Consider the following 24324-nt stretch of genomic DNA (forward strand, 5'->3'; position numbering starts at 1 on the left):
GTCATATGCAATGATCGGAATAGGTAGTGCCATTTGGGGTGAATGACCTCAAACATTGTACTGAACATGGATAAGACTCGAGATTCCTAGACTCTTGAATATTGCGTTTATGTATATAGTTGCTATACAATATTTTTTGGATAAAATGTAAGGAATCGAATGGTACCCTTACTTTTATCGTTTTTGGAAGTTAAAAAAAACTTAAATTTAAAATTTTCAGGTCCTGTATTTTTGTAACATTTCCGTATTTTATTTTAATATCCACATTATTATGATAAATTGCTCATTCGCTATCTATTTTACTAGATTTTGTTATAAAATTCAACATGTGTCATCATTACTCATCATCCCTATTGAAGTAGGTAATATGAAAACCCGGGGTGAAAAGGTATATCCATAATAAGCTTACGCACCGAAGTCCCGTGAAATGGCACTACCAATTCCGATCACTGGTCATATGGGGTAACACTGGGGCAAGAGTAACACTTGTAGGGAATCCTCATACTGTTAGGTACCCCACATGACCTTACCTACATGCCTATATTTTTTTTAATGTAATAGTCAGCAAACGAGCAGACGAGCCGCCTGATGGGAAGCGGTCATCGTCGCCCATGGACATAAGCAACATCACAGGAGCCACTTAAGCGTAGCCGACCCTTGAGAACCCTAAATACCCAATACCCTATATACACAATTTCATGTAGAGTTTGTGCGGAAAGAGAAGAGTCGTGGAATGTATGGGGCCCAATACATTTCACGACTCATCTCTTTCCGCACAGACTCTATACATACCTATGTATAATCGGAAGTCGATAAACGAGAAGTCCCTATGACAGCTCAAAAATGCTACGAGAATTTCGGGTATCTAAAAAAATCTGTAGCATAGGTATGTGTACATTTGGAATAAAAATAAATGTCTACATTACTTTTAAGAATGTCCTGCAATAAAATGATTCAAATATATTAACCACCATCCTTGTTAAAAATACAGGCAATGCAACTATTTCAAACATTAAAAATCGATTCAACAGCAGCAAAAGACGATAAAACCGTCCCGACACTTTCATCGTCACAAATTCCGAGAAAATTATGGGCGGCATCAATTTCAATCCAAACACTAATAAATTGGCATCTTTCAACGTTAGAGCAGCGCGGCGTTAGTGTATTAATAGCTGTTATATTTTGTAAAACTCTATTCAACCCTCGACTGAACAGTGTCGTGTAAGCCGCGGCGCGCGCCGCTTGAAAAAAAAAAGAAAAAAAGCGCGCGCTCTCAACTGTCAAACGTTCGAAATTCTAACCTCAAAATGAGTTATTTGTATGACGAGTTTAACAACAATTTCCAGGATTTTCGTTATTACAAAGACAGTAAAATTGATAAAGAGTGTTGTGTGAAAGACGAGAGTAAAGAGGAAGGTCATGTTCAGCATGTGTTGGGCCCCAGTCGGAGGTGCTTGGCGTGGGCTTGCAAGGCGTGTAAGAGGAAAACGGCGGCCGTGGACCGACGGAAAGCGGCGACGCTTAGAGAGAGGCGGAGGCTTAGGAAAGTGAGTTCATGATGTGAACTTTTTCAATACCGCTATCATAAACAACATACAAGACAAGCGTCGAATAACTATAATGGCTATAATTCATTGGTCATCTGTCACTCTGACATTTGCGTTTGTTAAAAGTGTTCAAAAAAGGTTTAACTAGATATTAGATCAAATGTTAAAAGTGTTCAAAAAAGGTTTAACTAGATATTAGATCACACTATATTATCGATATTTCCTGTCTGTCAATAAGAGTCTGATACTGTAGGTATACTTATCATTACATAGTATAAAATAAAGTCGCTTCCCGCTGTCTGTCTGTCCCTATGTATGCTTAGATCTTTAACACTACTTAACGTATTTAATGCGGTTTTTTTAATAGATAGAGAGTGATTCAAGAGGAAGGTTTATGAATAATTTGTTAACCCGTGTGAAGCCGGGGCGGGTCGCTAATTTTGTAATAAATAGTGTTCCAAGTAGATATCTCTTACGCACAAGTTGTGTAAGATCCCTTGCGATTTGCGACGGCTTACCCTTTCAACTGTTAGATACTACGGACCAAAGTTTGACAGCCGACCCTAAGATTCGGGTGGATTTTCTAACTTTGGCCATTCATTGATTATCTTCAAGTAAGTAATATAAAGCAATAATTAATTGAAATGTAAGTACCTACTTACAATCGCCATCAGATAATCGGAGCGGCTAAGTTGCTAAAAACTATCATGATCTTTAATAACATCTTGCTTGATACTTAAACCTACTTTGTTCAGATATTTGTGAACACCTTTAGCCGCCGCTAAGCTTTGACATCCGATTCCAAAATAAGCGGGACCGAAACCGATGTGGAATACCAATCGGTAGTTCCGACTTAACGGAACCGGAACCGGAGCTCCGTAACATCCCTGACTACGAGTGAATGGCATGACAGTAGGTCTCGTCCGAGCCTACACAAAAAAGCCAAATAAAATTTTTCTTCCGATATATGTGTTAATGTTAATATAATCCTCAACCTACTATCCTCATTAGAACTCAGGACGTGTAATCTCTAAACTTTGGACGTAAATAGACGTCACGTAGGACAGATTACGGGATTACTGGCATCGACTCTAACGGGTTTACACGCTGAAATAGAAACGTATGTAAATCGTTTCCTGAATCGTTGAACATAAGCATTTAATACTTACTCATCGTTACGTCTGTTTTACCATTTCCTCAAAGTTTAACTGGAAGAGATCCCATACCATAAGTTAGTAAGACTTAACCACGCTAACTTAGCAAAAGGTTGGCAGTAAATGAATGCATACCTACTTATAGTACTTATCCCTAAGACATATATATATAAGCTCCATACTTGACGTAGCACTTGCAGCGCTGGTGGCCTAGCGGTAAGAGCGTGCGACTTGCAATCCGGAGGTCGCGGGTTCAAACCCCGGCTCGTACCAAACCGGATTAATCCCAATAAGGCCTAGTTTACCTTCTGGGTTGGAAGGTCAGATGGCAGGCAATAAAAGCTAGTGCCTTCGCCTTGGGATTAGTTGCCAAGCGGACCCCAGGCTCCCATGAGCCGTGGCAAAATGCCGGGACAACGCGAGGAAGATGATGACTTGACGTAGCACATATTATGCTATGAAAATTTAGTGTGATCGGACTCTACACACGATATTTTAAAGAAACCCAATCGAACTGTAATTTTAATGTATAAAAAAAGCTTAATCTGGGAGCACGGTAGTGATACCGCCAAGTAGAGAAAAACAAACAAAATACATTAATATATTTTAAAGGAATTTACTTTAAAATAGATAATGCCGTCTGAGTAAGCGGACTCGCTCCAGGCTGTCACAACGAATTAAATGCACGGGAGTGGATTACCAAGCTAAATGTGTCCTGCTACAAACTTCATACAAAAACAGGAGTCGTGTTCGAATTGTAAACAACAAAACTTGATTTGATAGGTATTATCTATACCTACTCATATTACATGTATTTAGTATCGAGGTGCACCTGGCCCAATTTTTATTTGTCCTAAATAGTTATTTACGCTACAAGTGCGAAAAAGAGGAATTTCGATACGAGTGGCAAATGTGGCGATAAATTAAAACACGACCGAAGGGAGTGTTTTAAATCGACACGAGTTGCGAATTACTTATTCGCACGTGTATCGTACAACGTTTTACAGTACATATGGCCCTTTAAAATTTGACATTCGCACGAAAAGTGCTATTTTACGCAATAGTATTTATTTTACTGTAAAAATCTGTCACTGAGTTACGACAAAGTACCTATGTTATTATTAAATTTTCGTAATGAAAAATAACAACCATTTTTGGGACAAGTTGTATTTTTGTATTTATCCTGTAAGATTGTTTCTAAATATTTATTTATCTTAATCAGCTCAATTGCACGTTAATAATAGGGTATTTTCCTACTAGTAAAATCAGTTACTTTTTTAGAACTGTCAAAACGATTTGCTAATATGGAATTTATATAGAATTTATATGAAACATTACATCGTGACGTCAGGGTCAACTCACATACTTTTTATATTTCTATCCAATTTATTAAATATAACTTGTGTTTAAAAATAACTCCAGTCCTATCTATGTTTTTCTAATAATTATCTGGTGCTTTATTTCATGAATGGTGTAAAATAAGTTATTTTGAAATACAGTCATATACCCTATTGTACTAAGACTGAAAAAAAAAACCCGGCCAAGTGCGAGTCGGACTCGCGCATGGAGGGTTCCGCACCATCAACAAAAAATAGAGCAAAACAAGCAAAAAAACGGTCACCCATCCAAGTACTGACCCCGCCCGACGTTGCTTAACTTCGGTCAAAAATCACGTTTGTTGTATGGGAGCCCCACTTAAATCTTTATTTTATTCTGTTTATAGTATTTGTTGTTATAGCGGCAACAGAAATACATCATCTGTGAAAATTTCAACTGTCTAGCTATCACGGTTCGTGAGATACAGCCTGGTGACAGACGGACGGACGGACGGACGGACGGTCGGACGGACGGACGGACGGACAGCGGAGTCTTAGTAATAGGGTCCCGTTTTTACCCTTTGGGTACGGAACCCTAAAAACGATTGAAATAATGGTAACAATCCCAAACACATTCTAAATCTAAAATTATCATTAAGTGCGTGGTTTCATTAAGAGGGTGCATTTATTAGTTTCAAAGTGCTTCCCGAAGGAATACACGTCAGATAAATTAAGAGACTAATGTGCGACACCCTACCTTTAAATCTCACATACTTAAGGTTAATACTAAAATGGACGACCGCCCTGAAATCGCCTTTTCATACAAACGTAGTTCCGCATTTACCTCTCTGGATATTAACATTTATTGAAAACTAGCGACCCGCACCGGCTTTGCACGGATATACCTACACAAACGTCCTACGTCCTACGTCCTATGGCAAATCACCACTTGTCCGCGCCCTACAATATATTAACGCACTCCTCGCATCAGCACCGGAATGTGATGTATTTGCAAGTAGTTGGATGGATCTGTGTAAAGAATGTATGAAGTTCTGTGAGGCGATGGATAAGCGTGAATCTTCTGTCTTTTATTAGTTTTTCTTTCCCACATTTGTTCTGTTTTTCCTTTCTAGACTGTATCATGTACCTAGTTTGTATAAATACTGTCTATTATAAATTTCACAGCGTATTAGTCTGCTGTAATGCTGTGTAAATTATATGAATTTAAAAAAAAAACCTTAACAAATTATATGTAGGTACCTAGCTATACCTTCCTCAAGAATCATTCTATTGATAGGTGAAAACCGCATCAAAATTCGTTCAGTCGTTTTTGACTTTATCGCGAACATACATACACACAAACAGACAGACGCGGCGGGGGACTTTGTTTTATAAAGAGCAGTGATATTTTGACACAATTTGATGTAGGCAGGCGTGGCTCACTCCGCGATTTCGTCGCTTTGCTACAGATAGCTAAAAGTACATCCGTTCCATACCAATTTTGGTGGCTAGCCATAAGCCGCGCGTGACGCTGTCGCCACCGAGCGGCCATATCTGTACTGATCGTATCTGACGCGTTTTGTTAGAAAGTGAGTCTTCTGTGATTTATTCTGTGATGTAGGTAAGTCATTGTCAATAGAGGTGCCAGCAGGGTGTCATCTATTAGGCATATTAGCATGTCGAGCACTAGTACGTTTACCTTACCATATTTTTTTCTAAATACTAGAAGCATTTATAAAAATATTTATTATTATACGTTGTAATGCATACAGCAGAAATCAGACAAAATATGAACACTAAGTGAAACAACTACCTTTATATGTTTAAACAGATATTTATATTAATATAGGTATTTATTTATATTTAGGTATTTTAAGCTCATTAAAATAAATTTTATTAATATTTTATTAGGCGTAGGAAACTGTTGGGGCTGGTGTGATTCCCCCCAGTGCGCCTGTGGTGACCCTGAGCAGACAGTCGAAGACATTGTTCTAGAATGCGCTTTCACCAAATTCAACGGATGGATCGAAGACCTCACGAACCTCAGTGAAAGGGCCATCGAGTATCTGAAGAGTGCAAACATCAATCTCTAGGATAATATTTAAATTTAATCCAGTAACTTTAATGCCATACGATAAATAAATAAATAATTAAGAACCGTAATTTAAACAAGCGTAAAGCAAATAAAGTCTGCTTTTATTACGCGATACGCTTATGAGTTTTATGTCCCCTACAAAATTAGACGAGCTTATTAGCGCCGACTCATTTGTTCTCGGCGACCCGATTTGTGGCGAAAGAAAAAAGTGTACAAGTGTAAAAAACAGCCAAGTTCTCTCGACTAAAGATAAGGTGACGATCGCTTGTGCTTTGCCGTCGAATTGCTTTGTGTCTCGAATCTCTATCACTCTTCCATATTAGTGTGACAGTGACAATTGCGTTTCGATCGCTACGGAGCGTAAGCGATTGGCACGTTGGCTAACACGGCCAGCTCTACTGCTTAGTTCACTTACAAAATATATGTTTTCTGAGTTTTTGATGTTTTTTACGTACCTATTTAAGAATGTATTTTATATAGTCTAGGTATCTATTATTAATATTATTATCGTCGTTTCGTAACAACATCACAAGCATTATTAAACTTACTGTGAGATTGGGCTGATTGTCCTATGATATTTATTTATAATTCAAATGTGCGGTATAATTAAACAATACAAATCATTCACTCGTAAAAACGTCAATATTCAAGAAATATTTATGAGCACATTATTTTATGGCTCTAAAAATATATATAGTCGTTTAAAAAAATGTTGGGTGCTTCATCGTTCCATATGTATAACATTTTTCACGTTCACAGTGTAACAACGCTTTATTTTTATGTTTTAAATACGAGAAATCAATACCAGTATTTATGGGTTATCAAGTTTCACTATTACTTAGTCTAGCACTCGTAAACAACAACTTGGCTGTCGCTCTTCCGTGCCCGCTCCTACGGAAATGGTGCATAAATTGTCTCCGTAGACAATGTTTTATTTTGATGTCTATTAAAAATGACTAATTTGTGTTTTCCCAAAATATAACGGGCGCCATTTGATACTGTTTGATGTTTGTGAAATATTGGTTTCCGGAAAACTTAATAAAGAGTATAAAATAACCAAAGAATTAGAACTAGAAAATTCTAAGGAAGTATCAAACAAGAGAGTTTAAAATTAGAGTGGATTTACGTTTTTACGGTAGACAACAAAATTATTTTTTTTATCACTACATACAGCGGGTAGGCCTATACGAAACACGCACGGCTGATTCAATATATTTTTTAAACTAGCAATCCGCCCCGGCTTTGCACGTGTTAACAAATTATACATAAATCTTCCTCTTGAATCACTCTATCTAAAAAAAACCGCATCAAAATCCGTTGCGTAGTTTTAAAGATCTAAGCATACATAGGTACAGACAGATAGCGGGAAACGACTTTGTTTTATACTATGTAGTGATATAACACTGTATTGGCATCGCTACGCCCAGTGGCGTAGCGTGAACTAATCTAACCGTGGGCGAAATCGCATTTGCGAGGCCCTTTTCTTTCACTGTGCCCGAAGGGGCCTCGCGCGAGACCCCTCTTGGGGCGCGAGGCCGTGGGCGATGGCCCACTTCGCCCACGCCTAGCTACGCCAAACTTGTCACTTTTGAGTCAAATAGGCCCCCATAAAAATATGGAAGGAATAAGTAAGTGTGTACCCTTAGAATATCTGCTCGCATCAAAAATACACGCTGTATATTCCGTCTTTGTTTGCTCCAAATAAAAGTAATTAGTTCTAACACTAAGTAACTAAATGTACAATTTGTACAAGTACTAATCCATTTTCTCTCAATAAACTACATAAACCGCGACGGATTTATTCCCCATAATATTTAACGGCTACAAAACGGTACAAGCGTTAAATAAAAATAAATTGTCGCCCTTTGAGTGCACTCGTAAATTAGTTTTTATGTGGAATTAAGATGTGTCCCATATATTTGTGAGTTTATTGGTGTTTCTATAAATATGACTGGCTGGAGCTGAGGTATCTTTTTTTAATAGTTTATGAGTCAGTACAGTATTTGTTTGACGATTCTTTTGTGAAATTCTAAGTGTTAAATTTGATTTGTATAATAATCCAAGATTATTATGTATGGAATAATAACATCAATAAATTGCTCTGATAATTAGCTTAAGATAATATATATGTTACGATTCATAAGTGCTTGTTGCTAGGCCTACATGAATAAAGTATATTTTGACTTTGACTTTGATAGGTACAGAATGGGTACAGATATTTAGTTTTATCTTATTTCGTTTTTAATTTTAGTTAAGTTTGATTACTATTTTATCTAAAACCAAAAACATAATTATTACCAAACTTACAATAAAAAGTAACCTAATTAAAACTACCTACAAAACTAAAACTAATACCTATAATATTACAATAATACATATAATAATTCTTGTACGAGGTTTGTAATTTTTATTTTTAGGCTTTTTATTACTCGTTTTAATCTACCTAAAATAATTTTTGATTAAAAGTTTTATCTATATCTAACTTGAAATCTTTTTTGCAACAGATTGGATGTTGCATTACCCAAAAATACACATTGATAATTTTGACAAACGTTTGCGTTTGTTTATCAAAGCTAGAGAATATTTAAAAGATAATAGTTACTTACGTTTTGTTTCAGTTAAATTTTTGTAAATTTGATTTTGTAATTTTCTAAAAGACGCTAAGTAAGAAGAAAATATCAATTTTTTTATTGTAAATGTATTTTTGGACAACCTGTATCGACATATTGTCAACTGTCAAATTACTAACGTGTCCCGCAGCCGCCAGGCGGGCGTCACTGCCAAGCACACAGTCAATAAAATACAAAGGAACCTATAATTAATTCCGAAACATTTATGTTTTCAGTTTGCAGTCCGCCTTAACTGAAGTTGCGTTTTTACGACTAGTTAATTTATTTTTGATATGACATCTTACTTTTATTTATTTTCTTGTTCTAGCGACTGAAAAAGAGGATTTTGACTGCCGGCCATTATACTCGTATGCATAACGTTTATATTATGAAAAATAAAGGTTTAACAGTATAAATGAATACGATTTGGTGAGCGAATGTAATTAAATAAAAAAAAATCATCAACCTGTGTATACCTATACCAAAGGGATTCAATTAAAAAAAAATATTTTTTAAGAATTATTTCACAAATTCTCTCATGAACAAGAGAGATTAGGCAGAATTTCATACTTATTAAGTACTAGCGACCCGCCCCGGCTTTGCACGGGTTAACAAATTATACATAAACCTTCCTCTTGAATCTCTCTATCTATTAAAAAAAAACCGAATCTAAATCCGTTGCGTAGTTTTAAAGATCTAAGCATACAGACAGACAGACAGCGGGAATCGACTTTGTTTTATACTATGTAGTGATAAGGTGTATTCGGGTAATTCCGAAAGCAAAAAATAATATATTTAATATAGCAGAGTATTACGGGATTTCCCGCTTCTAGTTTTACAGTTTTTTCCTTTCGCAGTTTTCGTGGATTTGGTAGGAATCCTAACTCCGTAGTCATTTGTATATCTTTGTACTTGATAAGCGATTTAAATATAAAAAAATTATGTCAATTTTTTTTTTCAAGTTCTATTATTTTGTCGTAGGTGAACGCTGCCTTTGAAGAGCTCAGAATCCGTGCCAGGGCCGGCAGCGGGAGATTACCGAAACTGGAAATACTGAGAGCCGCCATACAACACATAGAGAGGTTGCAAGCCGCACTAAGGGCTGCTGCCGCGGTATGTACCTACATACATAATGGATATTGAAAATGAAAAATTTTTTTTTTTAAAGAATAAGAATTTGTTTATTGTTTACCCTGTCAAACGGGCCCCAGGGGCCAGTTTCTCAAAAGCTTGTTACTTTTAATACAAGTCCCTTTCTAACAAAAGCTGTTAAAAAGTGACATCCGCTTGTATTACAAGTTACAAGCTTTTGAGAAACGGGCCCCAGGTCGTGAAAAGTTGATTGAAATTATTTAGGTTCCAATTACCAATATATATAAGTCGGAAACAGCGAGCGCTGGCGGGTGGTGGGCATGGTACCTCGATGTATTACTTCACAGCTAAAATAGTAGGTATGCTACCAACGCATGAAATAAACATTCAGACTCGTTAACCATACTAGTGCCTACTATATTTCAGTACTAAATAATCAAAACGACCAATCACTATTTGGATTTGATTTAAAATAAAAATATCACATGAAATCGTTCAAATCTTTATTTCAGTCAAACTAAACCGGTTCCAACCCTACACCTCTGACCCGAGAAGATTTAACCCGGCAACAAACTCGGCGGGACACATCTTTTCAAAACAACACATAGTTTCTTTATTTTTACAAAAGTAAGCTTCTAATGGCAAATAAGAAATCAAAACAACACTTAGAATAAAACACAGCTACACGGTTAAAGAACGTGAGAATCTATAAGCTTTCAGAGTAATCCTTAAGGTACATATAAGCCTTCAGGAACGTAGCGAATTAGGCACGAGCTTGGCTAACGTCCGATCTCTAGCGCGGTCCGATCAAGAAGAAGGAAGCCAGTTCCAGCGGCGGAGCCAACTGCTCCCGCCTCCAATTCAAGTTGGCAAACCTGCCTGAGCAGTCTACCAACATAACGACAAAAATGCCAGTTCGTGCCTACGTTCACTCAAGATACACCTCTTGACGTTCCAAACCTGTCATCTTAGTTCAACAATACGCCAATAGATGGTGGCGTTACTCACTACGCAACTTTATTATTACGTTACAAGCAAATAATACGTAGCCAAACATTGTTAATCGACTTTATACAGGCGTCTAACTATGAACTGTAATGCTGCAATATGTCTTTCTGGTGTCTCGCTCCGACATATATTTATTTATTTAACTTAAAAGGTAATAATAAAAAAAAACATTAAAACTAACTATGAATTAAATATTTAAAAACTAAACTAAAATTAAAATAAACCTACTTAAACTAATACTTACAATGTTATATAAAAACTAAAATATACTAATAAAATAGATGAATATAAAAAGAAGTTATAAAAAGAACACCCCTTCTAAGACGTCTGCCTGCGGCATTGAGCCCATAACCAATTATTTATTAATTTACCAATTAATTATTAATTTCAATATTTTTCAACTCCTGGGTGTGTACTGGGTAGCCAACGTGCAATCGTTAAGTGTAAGGCCTGAGTTAGGCGTGCAGCGTGCAGCGGGGCGTGGCGTGCGGCGTGCATGTTAAACAAACGCAAGCGTATAGGAGCGGCCTTAGTGCACGCTGCTCACATCACGCGTGAGCTCGACGCCACGCTGCACGCCCCGCCGAACGCTTCGCTTCGAGCGTCTACTCAGGCCTTACACTTAGGCTTCGTAGAGAACGAAACGCAACTATGACTCGCACCACACACTAGTGTAGGAAGAATGATGGAGAGAGATTATTAGTTCAGAATGTTCAGACCATTAGGCAGATCGTGTATTAGTTACGAAAAAAATATAATATGTAGTCGAGATTAAACTTATGGCGTGGTAATTAGACGCATTAAGAATGGAGGAGGTGCAGGGATTAAAAAATGATTTAAAATAGGTTTTTTTTGTAAATATTTGCGCACTCTCGCATAAGCGTCGATGGTGGAGGTGCAGGGATTTATTTTAAAATACTTTTTGAAGTGAAAACTTCTTTAGCGGCGCTGTGCACTTTTTGCGATGGGGATAAAATGTTAAACTCGCGAGAGCGTAAGATACGTAAGACATAACCCTCTCTTTCTACCGCGTGGCGAAAATGTATGTCTAAGCCTGCTGTTTCGTTTTTATTTACCGAAGAACTTTAGTCATAAGGTTTTATAACTTTAGTCATATTTCGGAATTAAAGTTTTTCAATAGAAAGGAGGATGGATCAATTATACATAGTGCTGCAGACATTTTGGACTACTCATTGAGTTTTCACTTCTGCCGGCACTCCCGGAGTGCAACCCGTTGTTTTTTTTTTGTAAATTTATATTTACGCACTCTCGCATAAGCGTCCAAGTGACATCATTTGTTTACTAATATTCTTAGTTGGCACTAGATTATATTGACGAATCTAGCTCCCATCTCCCATATCGTACTATTAACCTAAGTTGACGCGTACATTCCCCGTAATAATCTACGACGCCAATAATAAGAGCATTCTGTAATAACCTCTGATGCCAGGAATAACGTGTAGAATTAATTAGTCCCGATATAAGTTGTATTAATGTGGTTTCCAAGATGGCGCGCGGCGGACTCGCGCCGTCTAGCTTGTCAAAACGGTTCGATGCTTATTGCTGAAATTGGCAAGGGTTCCGTATGGGTGTAGAAGTTGCTTTTCAGCCATAAGATCGGCTGTTGCTTACCTCTCCTTACTCTATTCATTATTCATTGTATTGCTTTTTGTAATGAGGCGTACAGTAAAGAGTATTTGTATTGTATACCAATTTAATATGTAGGTAGAATATTATTGTTAGTATTTTTGTGTTGATAATTTGGACACATGTACGTGGGTCATACTGAAAGTTTCTGGATTCTGATATATGAGAAAAACTTATTTTTTCTAAGTGGCCAGTCCAGGAATTTTCAGTATGACCTAAGTATGATGTTACACCGATGGAAGATAGTCCTCAAAAGTTTAAACAAAACATAATATTTATGAGTAATAATGCGTAAAATTCGCAAAAGTCTTAATTAAATAGGGTCCCTTCGAGGGCTGAGAGGTCAAACCCGATAAATAAAAAAAATCATTCAAATTAGAACGCCATGTATGTCACAAATATGTAGTTTCAATTTTAAAAACTCTTTTACTCGAGTTATCGGGTTTGACCACCCCTTGCCTTGTTATGTTTACGCTTTAAAAATTTTTTAGTTATAATTCTGGTCTTGCTACTCTTGGTAGTAAATCTGTTGGTCCTTCGAGCCGGATAAAAATGGCGGGTGGTACTGGTAGGAAAGTATCTATTTAAAATGGCGTTTAATCGCAATGAAAACAGCGTTAGGCTAACAATACTAACTATATTTTTATTTGAATATGAATTAACGGATTGTAACTAAAACTAAAAATATATGACCTAAGTGTAGGTATACCTACAAATCCTACAATGTTGATATAACACCATCTTAGTTATTGTATAATAACTAATAAGAAGTGAATTTATAAGAAAACATTTCCATTGTACAATCACCTGCAATAAATGTTACTCTTCGAATACCGCAAAAATATGTGACACGCTCTTATGGCTCTACAAATAAGGTCATGACAGATATTTTTGCGGCCTTCGTTGTGTAACATATTATTGCAGGTGACTGTACCTACCTATTCCATTGTACGTCGGTAGAGCACATTATTGGTATGTCTAGTTTTCAAAATGTAAAAATATATTAGGAACTTTATAAACCATTCATTCCTAGTGACAGATTAAAATAGCCCTATACGACGCATGCATATAATGCGTTAAATTTACTCCAATCATCTTCACAATCTCCTATCTCAGCCAAACATATCAACCTAACCTCATCCGTATACTTCGGGTAATAAGGTACATTTTTGACTGGCAGTTGCGAGTGGTACGAGATTGGGAAGTTGATCTATTTCTGCGCAAGAGTCGTGTAGTAATAAATAATGCGAGGACTTGGATTAATGGCGATTTAACCCGCGACACGGCGCTCTGTCCGCGATGCTATCAGGGGTATGTTAGTGTGGAAACGTCTTAAGAGCCCATCAACGTGCACACTAGCGCCACACCTCGGACACTGGCGATTAAATGTATGAAACAAACGCGTTCCTACGCACACAGCCTAAGCTCGTGTAGGTGAACGCATAACCATGCTTGTGTGAGTGAGATAAGGCATTGTAGGGTAACTGTGAGGTAACCGAGAGCGGGTCTCAGCGGGTGGGCGGCACTTTCAACGGGAGGCAGGGAGCGGCCATACTTTATGCTAGTACTCTTTATTATACTGTGCTAGCGCCACTGCTAAATAATCGTGATTATTTAAATTTAACGAAAGATATTTAAAAAAAGGGAGCCGCAACGTACTGTATCTTGTATTAAAGTACCTTTTGAATACATAATACATCCAACTTAGTTCCTATGTTGCTGGATTCGTCAATCTGTGAACTCAAAACAAAAATGGCCGTTTTAACTTTGGACGCATAGATTGACGAATCTAGCAACATAAAAACTAGTTGAATGTATTCAAAAGGTACTTTAATACAAGATACAGTTCGTAGCGGCCCCCTTTTTTAAATATATTTCGTTAAATTGAAATAATCACGATTATTTAGCAGTGGCGCTAGTGTGCACGTTGATGGGCTCTTAAGAACCTTTGCATCCTTGTTACGTCGATTTAGTCTACCAGGCCGCTGATATTCGTACGAAGATTCCTAAGTCTAGTAAGTTGTTTCAATCAAATACCTAATGGCGATGAGCTTTTGTATGAATAAGTATATTTTTGACCAGATTTTAAACTACTAATATAAAAAATACAATACAAAAACGTATAATAATTAAGTCTTTAATAAGTGAAAAGGGGATTTTTATAATCAATGGAATTTTCAGAATTATTTGTACTTTTTTTTCAAAATACGAGTAAATAAAATCATTTCTTTTGAGAATCGTAGGAGAGACCAATAATTAAATACGAGAATTTTTTTAGCGCAATTATCCTACATTATGTACCTATGTAGAAAAGCGACAGAAAACTAACAAAAAAATTGTTATTTTTTTAAGTCATTAGCTGATGATGCATATGTTACTTTGATTCGAAAATTTGAGTAGAAAGTATTTTATTTACTATTTTTACGAAAAATACTGAAAATGTCTTGAAACGCGGAGTAAAACCTTTGAATCTAGCTTTTATATGGGGGCAATTTCCATTTCCACTTCCAAAAATTTACGTCTCCTGACTCGGTTGTTAAGTCCTTACGTAACTTTGCATTTACAGATGGGAATAGAAATCAACTTGGAATATATTTAGCCCCCGGCGAAAGATAGATATGGCAAACTTCCATGCTGCAGGGATTTATACGAGTACGGAAGATATGTCCAGATAACATCTGTGAAGGGTTGAAATACACTGAAAATTTATTTTAACCGTGTCCAGTAGTGTTTTTGAAACACCTAAACTTTTAAAAATAGAGGGAAAGAGAAAAGGAAGAGTGAGAGAAAAAATCAACCAAATAAAAGAAAAGAATCGGGTCATAAGGAGCAAAAATGTTACATGACTTTAATCCACACTGTAAAGTACATTAATTTTACTAAAACATTTTTTTTTTTATCTTTTCCTTTGACTTTGATAGACAAACGCAATCGTTGGTTAACATTTTAAAATCACACGTCAGTAAAAAAACATCAGCGTATTTTTGGGCCACCTTGTGTGTACCTACAGTCGACAATACTATTCTCTTAGCATCTTTGCATACAAATTTCTATGCAGAGTCACTATTTTCTGCAGCTGACTGTATAAAAAAATTGCAATGACAAAATAATAATTTGTGTATTGAACAGTTTTGAATGATTCACGGTTAGTTTCACTAGACTTATATATGTCGACCGGGATATGAACCGTGATTACCTTTTGTATTGTTTTCGAGCTCCCGACATTTCGACGCAGCTACATGCATCTTGTTCACGGGTAACTGAAGATACTGTTATATTTTGTCCTACAGCTGGAAACAGAAGGCTGCAAGAGCTACATGGAGCCGGTTGGGGACCGGAGTCCGGCCAGGGAGGCCAACGTGGACAGAGAAAAACCTTTTGTGAACAGTAAGTACTTTTTTAGGGTTCCGTACCTCAAAAGGAAAAAACGGAACCCTTATAGGATCACTCGTGCGTCTGTCTGTCACAGCTTATTTTCTCGGAAACTACTGGACCATCAATTAAGTTGAAATTTGGTACACATATGTAAATTAGTGACCCAAAGACGGACATATATGTTATGCGGGTTGTACACAATCGTCGAGAGGCCCCGAGACAGGCCGAGAACGAGTGTGTACAGGCTGCTGCATGCATGCTTTCTCGTCTCGTCTCGCGCTTCTCCGAATGGATCGGAGCAGTGCCGAATAAATGAATTTTAAAAATGGAGACCACTTTTGGGGGTAAATGATAAAGTTAAAAAAAAAGTTTTCCAAACTATATCGTGTTACATATCAAATGAAAAAGCTCGTTTTGAAAATTTCTAACATATTTTTTTTATAATTTTAAAATGAATAGCTTATAAAGTTATTTAAGAAAATAACTGTTTTGCGTAGGGGTTTTTTATAGTAGTTTATGCAACAGTGATATAATAAGGGTTCTTAAAATTCAAGGGTCGAAGTTACAAAACGAGACGTAGTCGAGTTTTGTAAAAAAAGACCCGAGAATTTTAAGAACCAATTATGAGCTGTTGCATACATTACTTTTTCTATGACAGCTGCAGCAAAAAAAAAGAGTTATTATTAAAAAAAAAGAGTTATTATTTAAAAAAAATTGAGTTATTATTTAAAAAAAAAAGAGTTATTATTGTAAATGAAAACATACCTCTTTCAATCAAGATGATCGGAACTTGTATCTTTAAAAAAAATAAAGCAGTTGTATTATACTCATAAGATGACTGCTAGCAGTCATCTTATGAGCCTATAGACAAATCATTCAAATGACATTGCTTTAGATATCACTGTCAGTCATTTAATTGACACATTTAAGTGCTGGAGTAGAAAAATTTAATAGTATGTTATCGTTCTCTTATTGTTCTTAGACGACGGAGGTTGTGGAGTGAACAGTCTAGCGAGATTGCGGTGTATCGTGCAAGCATTAACTACGAGGGATTCTTGACCGGACATTATACTATACTACAGTAGTTTATAGTTACATGTACACTCATACTATACCACTGTAGCTGATAGTTGATACCTGTACAGTCAGTAGCAGAAGTTGCTAAGCGTGCAAGGCGTTTAAAATTACCTAGACACGCTCTGATTCTCTTAACTTAACAATAAAGTCGGGTCAAGATCTCAAGATCATTTTGAACACCTCGCCCGCTTAGCAACTTCTGCTGCTGACTGACCTGACTGTACAGAAGATTCTGTCTTATGTTAGAAAGAAAAAAGCTATCAGTAGCGGATTGTCACTAAAGTGTCATTCTGTGGAACTTGCTAACTATGTAAACAAACCGCCATATTGAAATTGTCTCTGAATGGTGAATTTACTAGTCTTTTGTTTACATAGTTAGCAATAAGTTCCATTAGAATTACACTTTACAGATAAACTTTCATACCTATGTATGTGGAGGTCAAAAACCCCAGTTATGCTGTATACAAGGTGTAACAAAAATATAGAGTATAATCGCTATCGTGTTCTGATTCGGAAAAAGTAGAAAAAAAAATTTTTTGTCGTCCAACTCGGCCAACACTTCATACAAGTGCCAAAATTTTTTTGACGCAATAAATTTTTCCTTCTACTTTTTCCTAATCAGAAGACACGTATTACGCGTATCCTCACTATTTACGTAACACCCTGTACACCTTGTATATTTTATCTATAGGTACCCTATATTAGTAGTATATTTAATTAGTTGAATTAATTGTGATAAGAGTATTTTTAGTTAGTAGATTATATTATTTATCGTAAATGTAGCAAAATAATTGTACATATACATTCTAATTACATATTACTTTTTGATTATCTACTTTTATTTGTCTCTACTTTTCGTTCGTGTTTCCGTTTCCTATTCATTCCTCATCATCATCATCATAACTTAAGAGCTTTGCTCTTGTCGGCTAGTCTTTTAATTTCCTCATACGATGTATCATTTTTTATTTGGCTAAGATAAGTTATTATTATTATCGTATGGCTTTATTGAAAAATAAAATCACATTTACAAGGGTTAACAATATGCGTACATCTATCTATAGCTTAATATCTAGGTTTGACAGCCAAACCCTGGCATCCGAAAGTAGTTATTTCATGCAGATCTTTCATGCCTCCCGGAAAACGACTCCTGGGGCATTCTTTAACTATGTGCGTAGTTGTTTGGTCTGGCGCGCCACAGTCACAGTTTGGTGAGGGCTTGTATCCTCATTTGTGGAGGTTGTGGTTACAGCAGCTGACGTCGGACCTTATTCTGTTGAGTGTAACCCAGATCTTTCGCGGCTAAGATAAGTTATTCTAGGTTTCCCTTCTTCTCTTTTCTTTTCAATCCTGCCTTCCAAGATGTTCAGGAAAAACTTGTCATGCCGTATCAGGTGTCCTACCATCATGCCTCTCCTATTTCTTATTGTATTTAATAAGCATCGCTTTCCTCCTATCATACTTAGGACTTCTTACCAAAAAGTTGGTAAGAAGTGAGTTGAGTGAGTGAGGTGAGTTGGTGGTTGGTTGGTAGTGGTTGGTTGGGTTGGTTGGTGGTGGTGGTTGGTTGGTTGGTTGGTTGGTTGGTTCTTTTTATTCATTCCTATTCTTACCAAAATCTCCAATGCGAAACATTATTTGTGGACATATTTTTGACGAATTTGCTGTAGGTGCATGCCCTTTATTTTTACCAGAATTGTAGGTAACCAGTTACCAAGTTACGCAAAAAATACTAAAATGTTGAAAATTTACTTCTACAAAAATGTGTCCGAGGGCCTCTCGCGATACTCGAAAATAGAAATTTCGTTATCTTCCTCTCTATCACACAAATATAGAAGAGCAATAGAGAGCAGTTTTTTATAAAATATGGCCAGTTTTCTTTGTTTTTGTGTACCTATACAGCGTGTACAATTCCTACCTTCAGTTTAGCAGTATTTCGTCTTGATTGACGGTAAATAACTAGGTAGGTATTAATTAGTTTAAAAGCATTTAATTTTCATTAATTTCTATCAACGATCGCAAACTTCATATTAAAATATGACGGTGCCAGTCTATTTCTGAAAGAGCTATTGCAACTATGTAAGCTTTGATTTCATAAATTTCGAATCTAATTCCGATTGGGCGGGGCTTCGCCCAATCCCGCCCATGCTGTTTTCTCATTGGTTGGGCGAGATGCGCGAGCGCCGGCGAAATAGACCTGGCTTTCGAAATTAAAAATCTCATCTTGATTTCATATTGATCTGATATTAGGTAATCTCATGCACTTTGCTTTGCACTTATACATAAGTACCTATATCAGTTCGAGTTAAATACATTGCATGCAGACATCAATACAAAATCACAATGATTTTATAAGATCGAAAAACAGTGGACACATCGGCAAGGCTCGGAATGACGCCCATAATTTTGAAAACATAACCATAAAATAAAATACATATAACCTATTTACAGTGCAACATAAAATAGCAGAAGATGAGGGGCCACTTTCTTCGTAACTGTCACATTTATGACGTAAAATCACTGTAAAATGCATTTTGTATCGAAGTTGTTTAGTTCTTAAGTAGATGTTAAGTAGTCTCCCTTTTACAGTTTGTCGTTTCATACATTTTGCTGGTCTAGCATTGAAATTTTCTATGGGAAAGTCAATTTTTTATTCGCGATTTCGGGGTTGGTGCCATAGTAAAAGTTGCTCAGTGTAACCTACACATTAACGGGTTTGAGTACCTAAATGTTTTTCGTTAGTTTACATACTGTATAAGTCTCTTGAACCTTTAACTGTAGCTCGGTAAGCGATTAGGAATGTCACTAGAAAGGGCGAGGCTTGCGCAGTGACATCGTGTAGATCATACGCAGATTGCTATTCGGATATCAACGTTAACGCATTAAGATAAAGTTCAAATTATAACGCAGTTTGTAATCTAGTTGTAAAATTGAAGTTATGAAGGGAACAGTCGTTTGATTTTGAAAGTTCTTCGTTTTGTATTTGAGTTGGTTTTTGTAAGTTGATTGAACAATTTAAAATTTAGTAGGTACCTAGTCTTACCACGACTGATTTAGCAGTGTCAAACTGACATATTCGCAAACGTCTGCGTAACTTACTTTCTATACATCTCGCCCGCACTAATATGCGAGTACGAGATGCATAGAAAGTAAGTTACGCACACGCTAGCGAATGTCAGTGTCAAACTGATGGTAGCCGTACAGTTGATGCCATACGTTTACTTGGTTACTTACAGCATGTTCACCATCTGGGCCCGTTTCTCAAAAGCTTGTAACTTGTAATATAAGTAGAACTCCCTGTGTGAAAGGCTGTCAAAAAGTGACATCCGCTTGTATTACAAGTTACAAGCTTTTGAGAAACGGGCCCCTGAACGCCACGCCTAAAACGTAGTGATTATATTCTTTCGCCACGCCTAGCGCACGTGGCGCGTCATCGTGAACCTTGTCGGAATGCACGAAGGTTGACATTGGGCTGTCGCCGCGTGCGTAAATTGACGTCTGTAGCGGTAAAATAGGAATTCACGTATGGGTGCTTATGTGGGCGCCTATTGCGAAATTCGAATCTCAGAGCTATTTAATTGATTTGGCATATTTTACTACTAAAATAGTGATTGAAAAACAAAGTTGAAAAGGGTTTTGTTACTTTCGTTCTTGTGACTGAGGCCGCATACGATTTCAATACCTAAATACCCCTTGATTAGTATGTTTTATCCTGTATGGTTATGATAGTAACCATCATAAGGCTTATTAGGACTTCATATTGGATATTCTTAACCAAACTTGTATGTATGATGGACTCTATGACGGAACATTTTTAACCTTTTCGACGCCGTGTCAAACACAAAAACTGTCACGCTGACGCCACGTCACCGAAGTGTCAAAACTGAAATTGAACTTTATGCATATGCACGTAGGTCTATGTTGCTCTGTGACCGATTAATCGGTCTTTGGCGTTGAACCTACGGTGCCGATATATCGGTCATTGGCGTCCAAAAGGTTAAATGAAATAGCTATCACGTATATACATTGCTTAAACAGAGATTCTTGGAAGATTAGCAGATTAATTTATTGAGAAACTAGCGACCCGCCCCGGCTTCGCACGGGTTAACAAATTATACACAAACCTTCTTCAAGAATCACTCTATCGATAGGTGAAACCCGCATGAAATTTCGTTCAGTTTTTGAGTTTATCGCGAACATACAAGCACACAAACAGACAGACGCGGCGGGGGAGTTTGTTTTATAAGGTGTAGTGATACGGTAATAACATATGAGCAAAACTAGCAAAAGGAACGAAGCTCTTCCTTTCTGACTTTGAGCGATGGACGTACGTAATACGAGAGTTGACCGTAGTTATGCAGAAAACGACCAACTCAATTTTTTTAACAATGCAGAAAGCGACCAAAGCCACTGTGTTAGGGTGTAAGTAGGGTTGCCAGATGGTCGGGATTTGGCGGGATTCTCCCGATTTTAGCATGTGCTCCTGATTCCCGACAAAGTAAAAATTGTCCCGAAAAACAGCTTCACGTTATAAAACAATAATTAAGCTGATATAGTGCTAATAATGTAAAATATCGTTGTTTTTAATACAATAACTTTTTTTTCCCGACTTAAGTCCCAAAATCCCGAAAAATAGATATTTTTTCCCGATAATAGCGTCTTTCGATCTGGCAACCCTAGGTGTAAGTCACTTTGACAAAAATAACAAGTTGGTCGCTTTCTACCATAGAGAAAAAAATACATAGAGTGCTCACTCCATACATCAGTTTTAGTACCAAAAAGACTATTAGCATCTAGCATCGAGTAGCGGAACTATCAGTACTGCTACTTGACAAGAGATGTCGCCACCGACCGGAAAGTCTTATGCTGTTGAGATAAGACTTTCCGGTCGGTGCTACATCTATTGTCAAGTAGCAGTACTGATAGTTCCGCTACTCGATGCTAGATGTAGACACTGAAATTAATAGTCTGAACTGATGTATGGAGTGAGCACTCTATGTATTTTTTTCTCTATGCTTTCTACAGAATAAGGTCAGTTATTGCAGCTGGGGCCCGTTTCTCAAAAGCGTGTAACTTGTAATACAAGCGGATGTCACTTTTTGACAGCTTTTGTTAGCAAGGGACTTCCTGTTTATCAAAAGCATGTAACTTGTAATACAAGTAGAAGTCCCTTTCTAACAAAAGCTGTCAAAAAGTGACATCCGCTTGTATTACAAGTTACAAGCTTTTGATAAACAAGGCACTGGTCTTCGCTGGAATTAGGATGCAAAAATGAAAAAAATATATATCAAAATAATTTACTGCGATAATAGGAATAATTGTGAATTGTGATACAGTATTATTAACTAAGTATTTTGAAATAAGTTATACCTATTATGGATTTAAGGTGAAAGATTGAATGTCAAAATAGCATGTTTTAGTATAAAGTGTCATTCTATGGAACTTGCTAACTATGTAAACAAACCGCCATATTGAAATTGTCTCTAAATGTCATTTTACTAATGACTCTTGTTTACGTAGTTAGCAAGTTCCATAGAATGACACTTTACAGTCAAATGTCAAATAATACGGAACATTCAAAGCCTCAAAAATATAGCATAATTGTTTCAATGTCATGTAATGTGGTCGTCAATACATGTTTTTGAGAAAATGAATTAGTATTTTTAAGCTTAACTATAAAATTTTTAACTTTTTAACTACACAATAATTATATTAAATTGTTTTCCCCGCATCATCATCATTCCTACCCGCTACCACCGCGCGATAAACATCGTTGCAATTATTCTCGCCAAAATAATTGATATATCGTGTTAAACCTTGTGTTTTTCGAGCTAAATTTGAGGCAATCATGTTGCTAAAGACTATCTACAATAGACAATATAATAAGTGTTAAGAAAAGAGCCCGAAATAAACGACAATTGACCAAAACAAAGTGAAGTTAATCGGTTAGCTACAAGCAACCGTCAGTGTAAAGTGCTCGCAGAAAAACGTCTTAAGTGCGCGGTAACTGTTGGCGCTTACGGTCTTCTGTGTCGACCTTCGTTGCGGGCTGATAACAAACACTGGGATTAAGCGAACATTGTGTGCGTGCTGAAATAAACGCTATATTCGCGTAGCTTACGGTTCACTTTCGTCCAACTACCTTAGCGCAAATCATTCGCTGTTTTGTCGACCGTGTGAAGTTTTGTGATTAATCATAATAATCATGTCACCGACTGGCCAGACTTTAGGGTGTTGCACCAACGAAAACCTTGAGGATGACCATCACGATTGTAGCAGTTGTGGACTAACGTATCACTTGGAATGCCTAGCAGCCACAGGTTTGAAAAACACTTCGAACCTCCCGTATAACTGGAAGTGTCCCGCTTGCACGACCAATAAGAACAACAAGCAGGCCAAACAAGACTCCACTCCCATTCGAACATCCTCCGCGACCAGAGTAAACAAGCGGCCAGCCCTTGCCTCGCCTGAGTCCGAGGCGGCCGCAGGTTCGCAAGAGATACGCACAATAGTAGAACAAGTTATACAATCGCAATTTAACTCAATGATTAACCAATTAAAGCAGAGCATGATGGACGTAGTAAGTGATCAACTGAAACCACTTAAACAATCGGTGCAAGAAATCAAAAATTCAATGGAATTTATGAACTCCAGATTTGAGGACATTGAAACTGAACAAGTCGCAGCTAAGAAGGCAATGGGTGATCTGCAGGTAGACAACACAAAAATGAAAACAGAAATTGTTGAACTTAACCAGCGTATCAACAACTTTGAACAGCAGGTGCGGGCCTCCAACTTGGAACTGCAGTGTGTGCCGGAAAACAAACAGGAAAACCTTATTTCTATTGTATGCAGCATGGCATCTACGGTTGGATCTACGTTGAGCGAGACTAATATATTGAACTGTACACGCATAGCTAAACTGCACGCCGACAGTACACGACCTAGGTCTATTGTGGTGCAACTGGCTTCTCCAAGAGTGCGTAATGAGCTTTTAGCTGCCACCGTAACATACAACAAAGCAAACCCTTATGATAAGTTAAACAGTGAGCATCTTGGGCTACCCGGCGCGAAGACTCCTGTCTACCTCGTTGAGCATTTGTCCCCCGCTAACAAGACCCTCCACGCCGCGACAAGGAAAAAGGCCAAGGAACACGGTTACAAGTATGTGTGGGTGCGCGATGGCAGGGTCTACGCTAGGAAAACAGACCAGTCGGAATACATATATATACGAAATATGGACAGCTTAAATAAAATTGTATAGTCTTAAGTTAAGTTTAAGTAGGTATATGTTTGCAAGTAATCCTTGAAATATACGTAAATAAATTCAATTTTACACAAAATATAACTGATATAAACTTCACTGCTTCTGAAATTGATTCTTTTGATGTTTCTAGAACTTACATA

The 24324-nt window shown here is 37.1% G+C and overlaps 2 protein-coding genes across 2 annotated transcripts; both read left to right on the forward strand.

Moving 5' to 3' along the window:
- The first annotated feature begins 1068 nt into the window (after window positions 1-1068).
- On the forward strand, window positions 1069-16914 carry LOC134660457 (transcription factor SUM-1). The gene is made up of 4 exons (XM_063516206.1): window positions 1069-1547; window positions 9703-9834; window positions 15759-15855; window positions 16826-16914. The coding sequence occupies exons 1-4, from the start codon at window positions 1308-1310 to the stop codon at window positions 16900-16902; spliced, it is 546 nt and encodes a 181-aa protein (XP_063372276.1). The 5' UTR covers window positions 1069-1307; the 3' UTR covers window positions 16903-16914.
- Window positions 16915-22761: 5847 nt separating this feature from the next.
- Window positions 22762-24324, forward strand: LOC134660448 (uncharacterized). The gene has a single exon (XM_063516192.1). It carries the CDS (start codon window positions 23123-23125, stop codon window positions 24179-24181), a length of 1059 nt encoding a protein of 352 aa, XP_063372262.1. The 5' UTR covers window positions 22762-23122; the 3' UTR covers window positions 24182-24324.

The sequence above is a fragment of the Cydia amplana genome, chromosome 27 (genome assembly GCF_948474715.1).
Source record: "Cydia amplana chromosome 27, ilCydAmpl1.1, whole genome shotgun sequence".
In the NCBI taxonomy this organism is placed as follows: Eukaryota; Metazoa; Arthropoda; class Insecta; order Lepidoptera; family Tortricidae; genus Cydia; species Cydia amplana.

What these genes read in the sequence shown, in the direction of transcription:
- LOC134660457 (XM_063516206.1), top strand. Translation starts at nt 1,308, where the DNA reads ATGAGTTATTTGTATGACGAGTTTAACAACAATTTCCAGGATTTTCGT. An exon ending in CACTAAGGGCTGCTGCCGCG is followed by an intron (nt 9,835 to 15,758) that starts GTATGTACCTAC and finishes TTTGTCCTACAG; the next exon opens with CTGGAAACAGAAGGCTGCAA. An exon ending in AGAAAAACCTTTTGTGAACA is followed by an intron (nt 15,856 to 16,825) that starts GTAAGTACTTTT and finishes TATTGTTCTTAG; the next exon opens with ACGACGGAGGTTGTGGAGTG.
- LOC134660448 (XM_063516192.1), top strand. Translation starts at nt 23,123, where the DNA reads ATGTCACCGACTGGCCAGACTTTAGGGTGTTGCACCAACGAAAACCTT.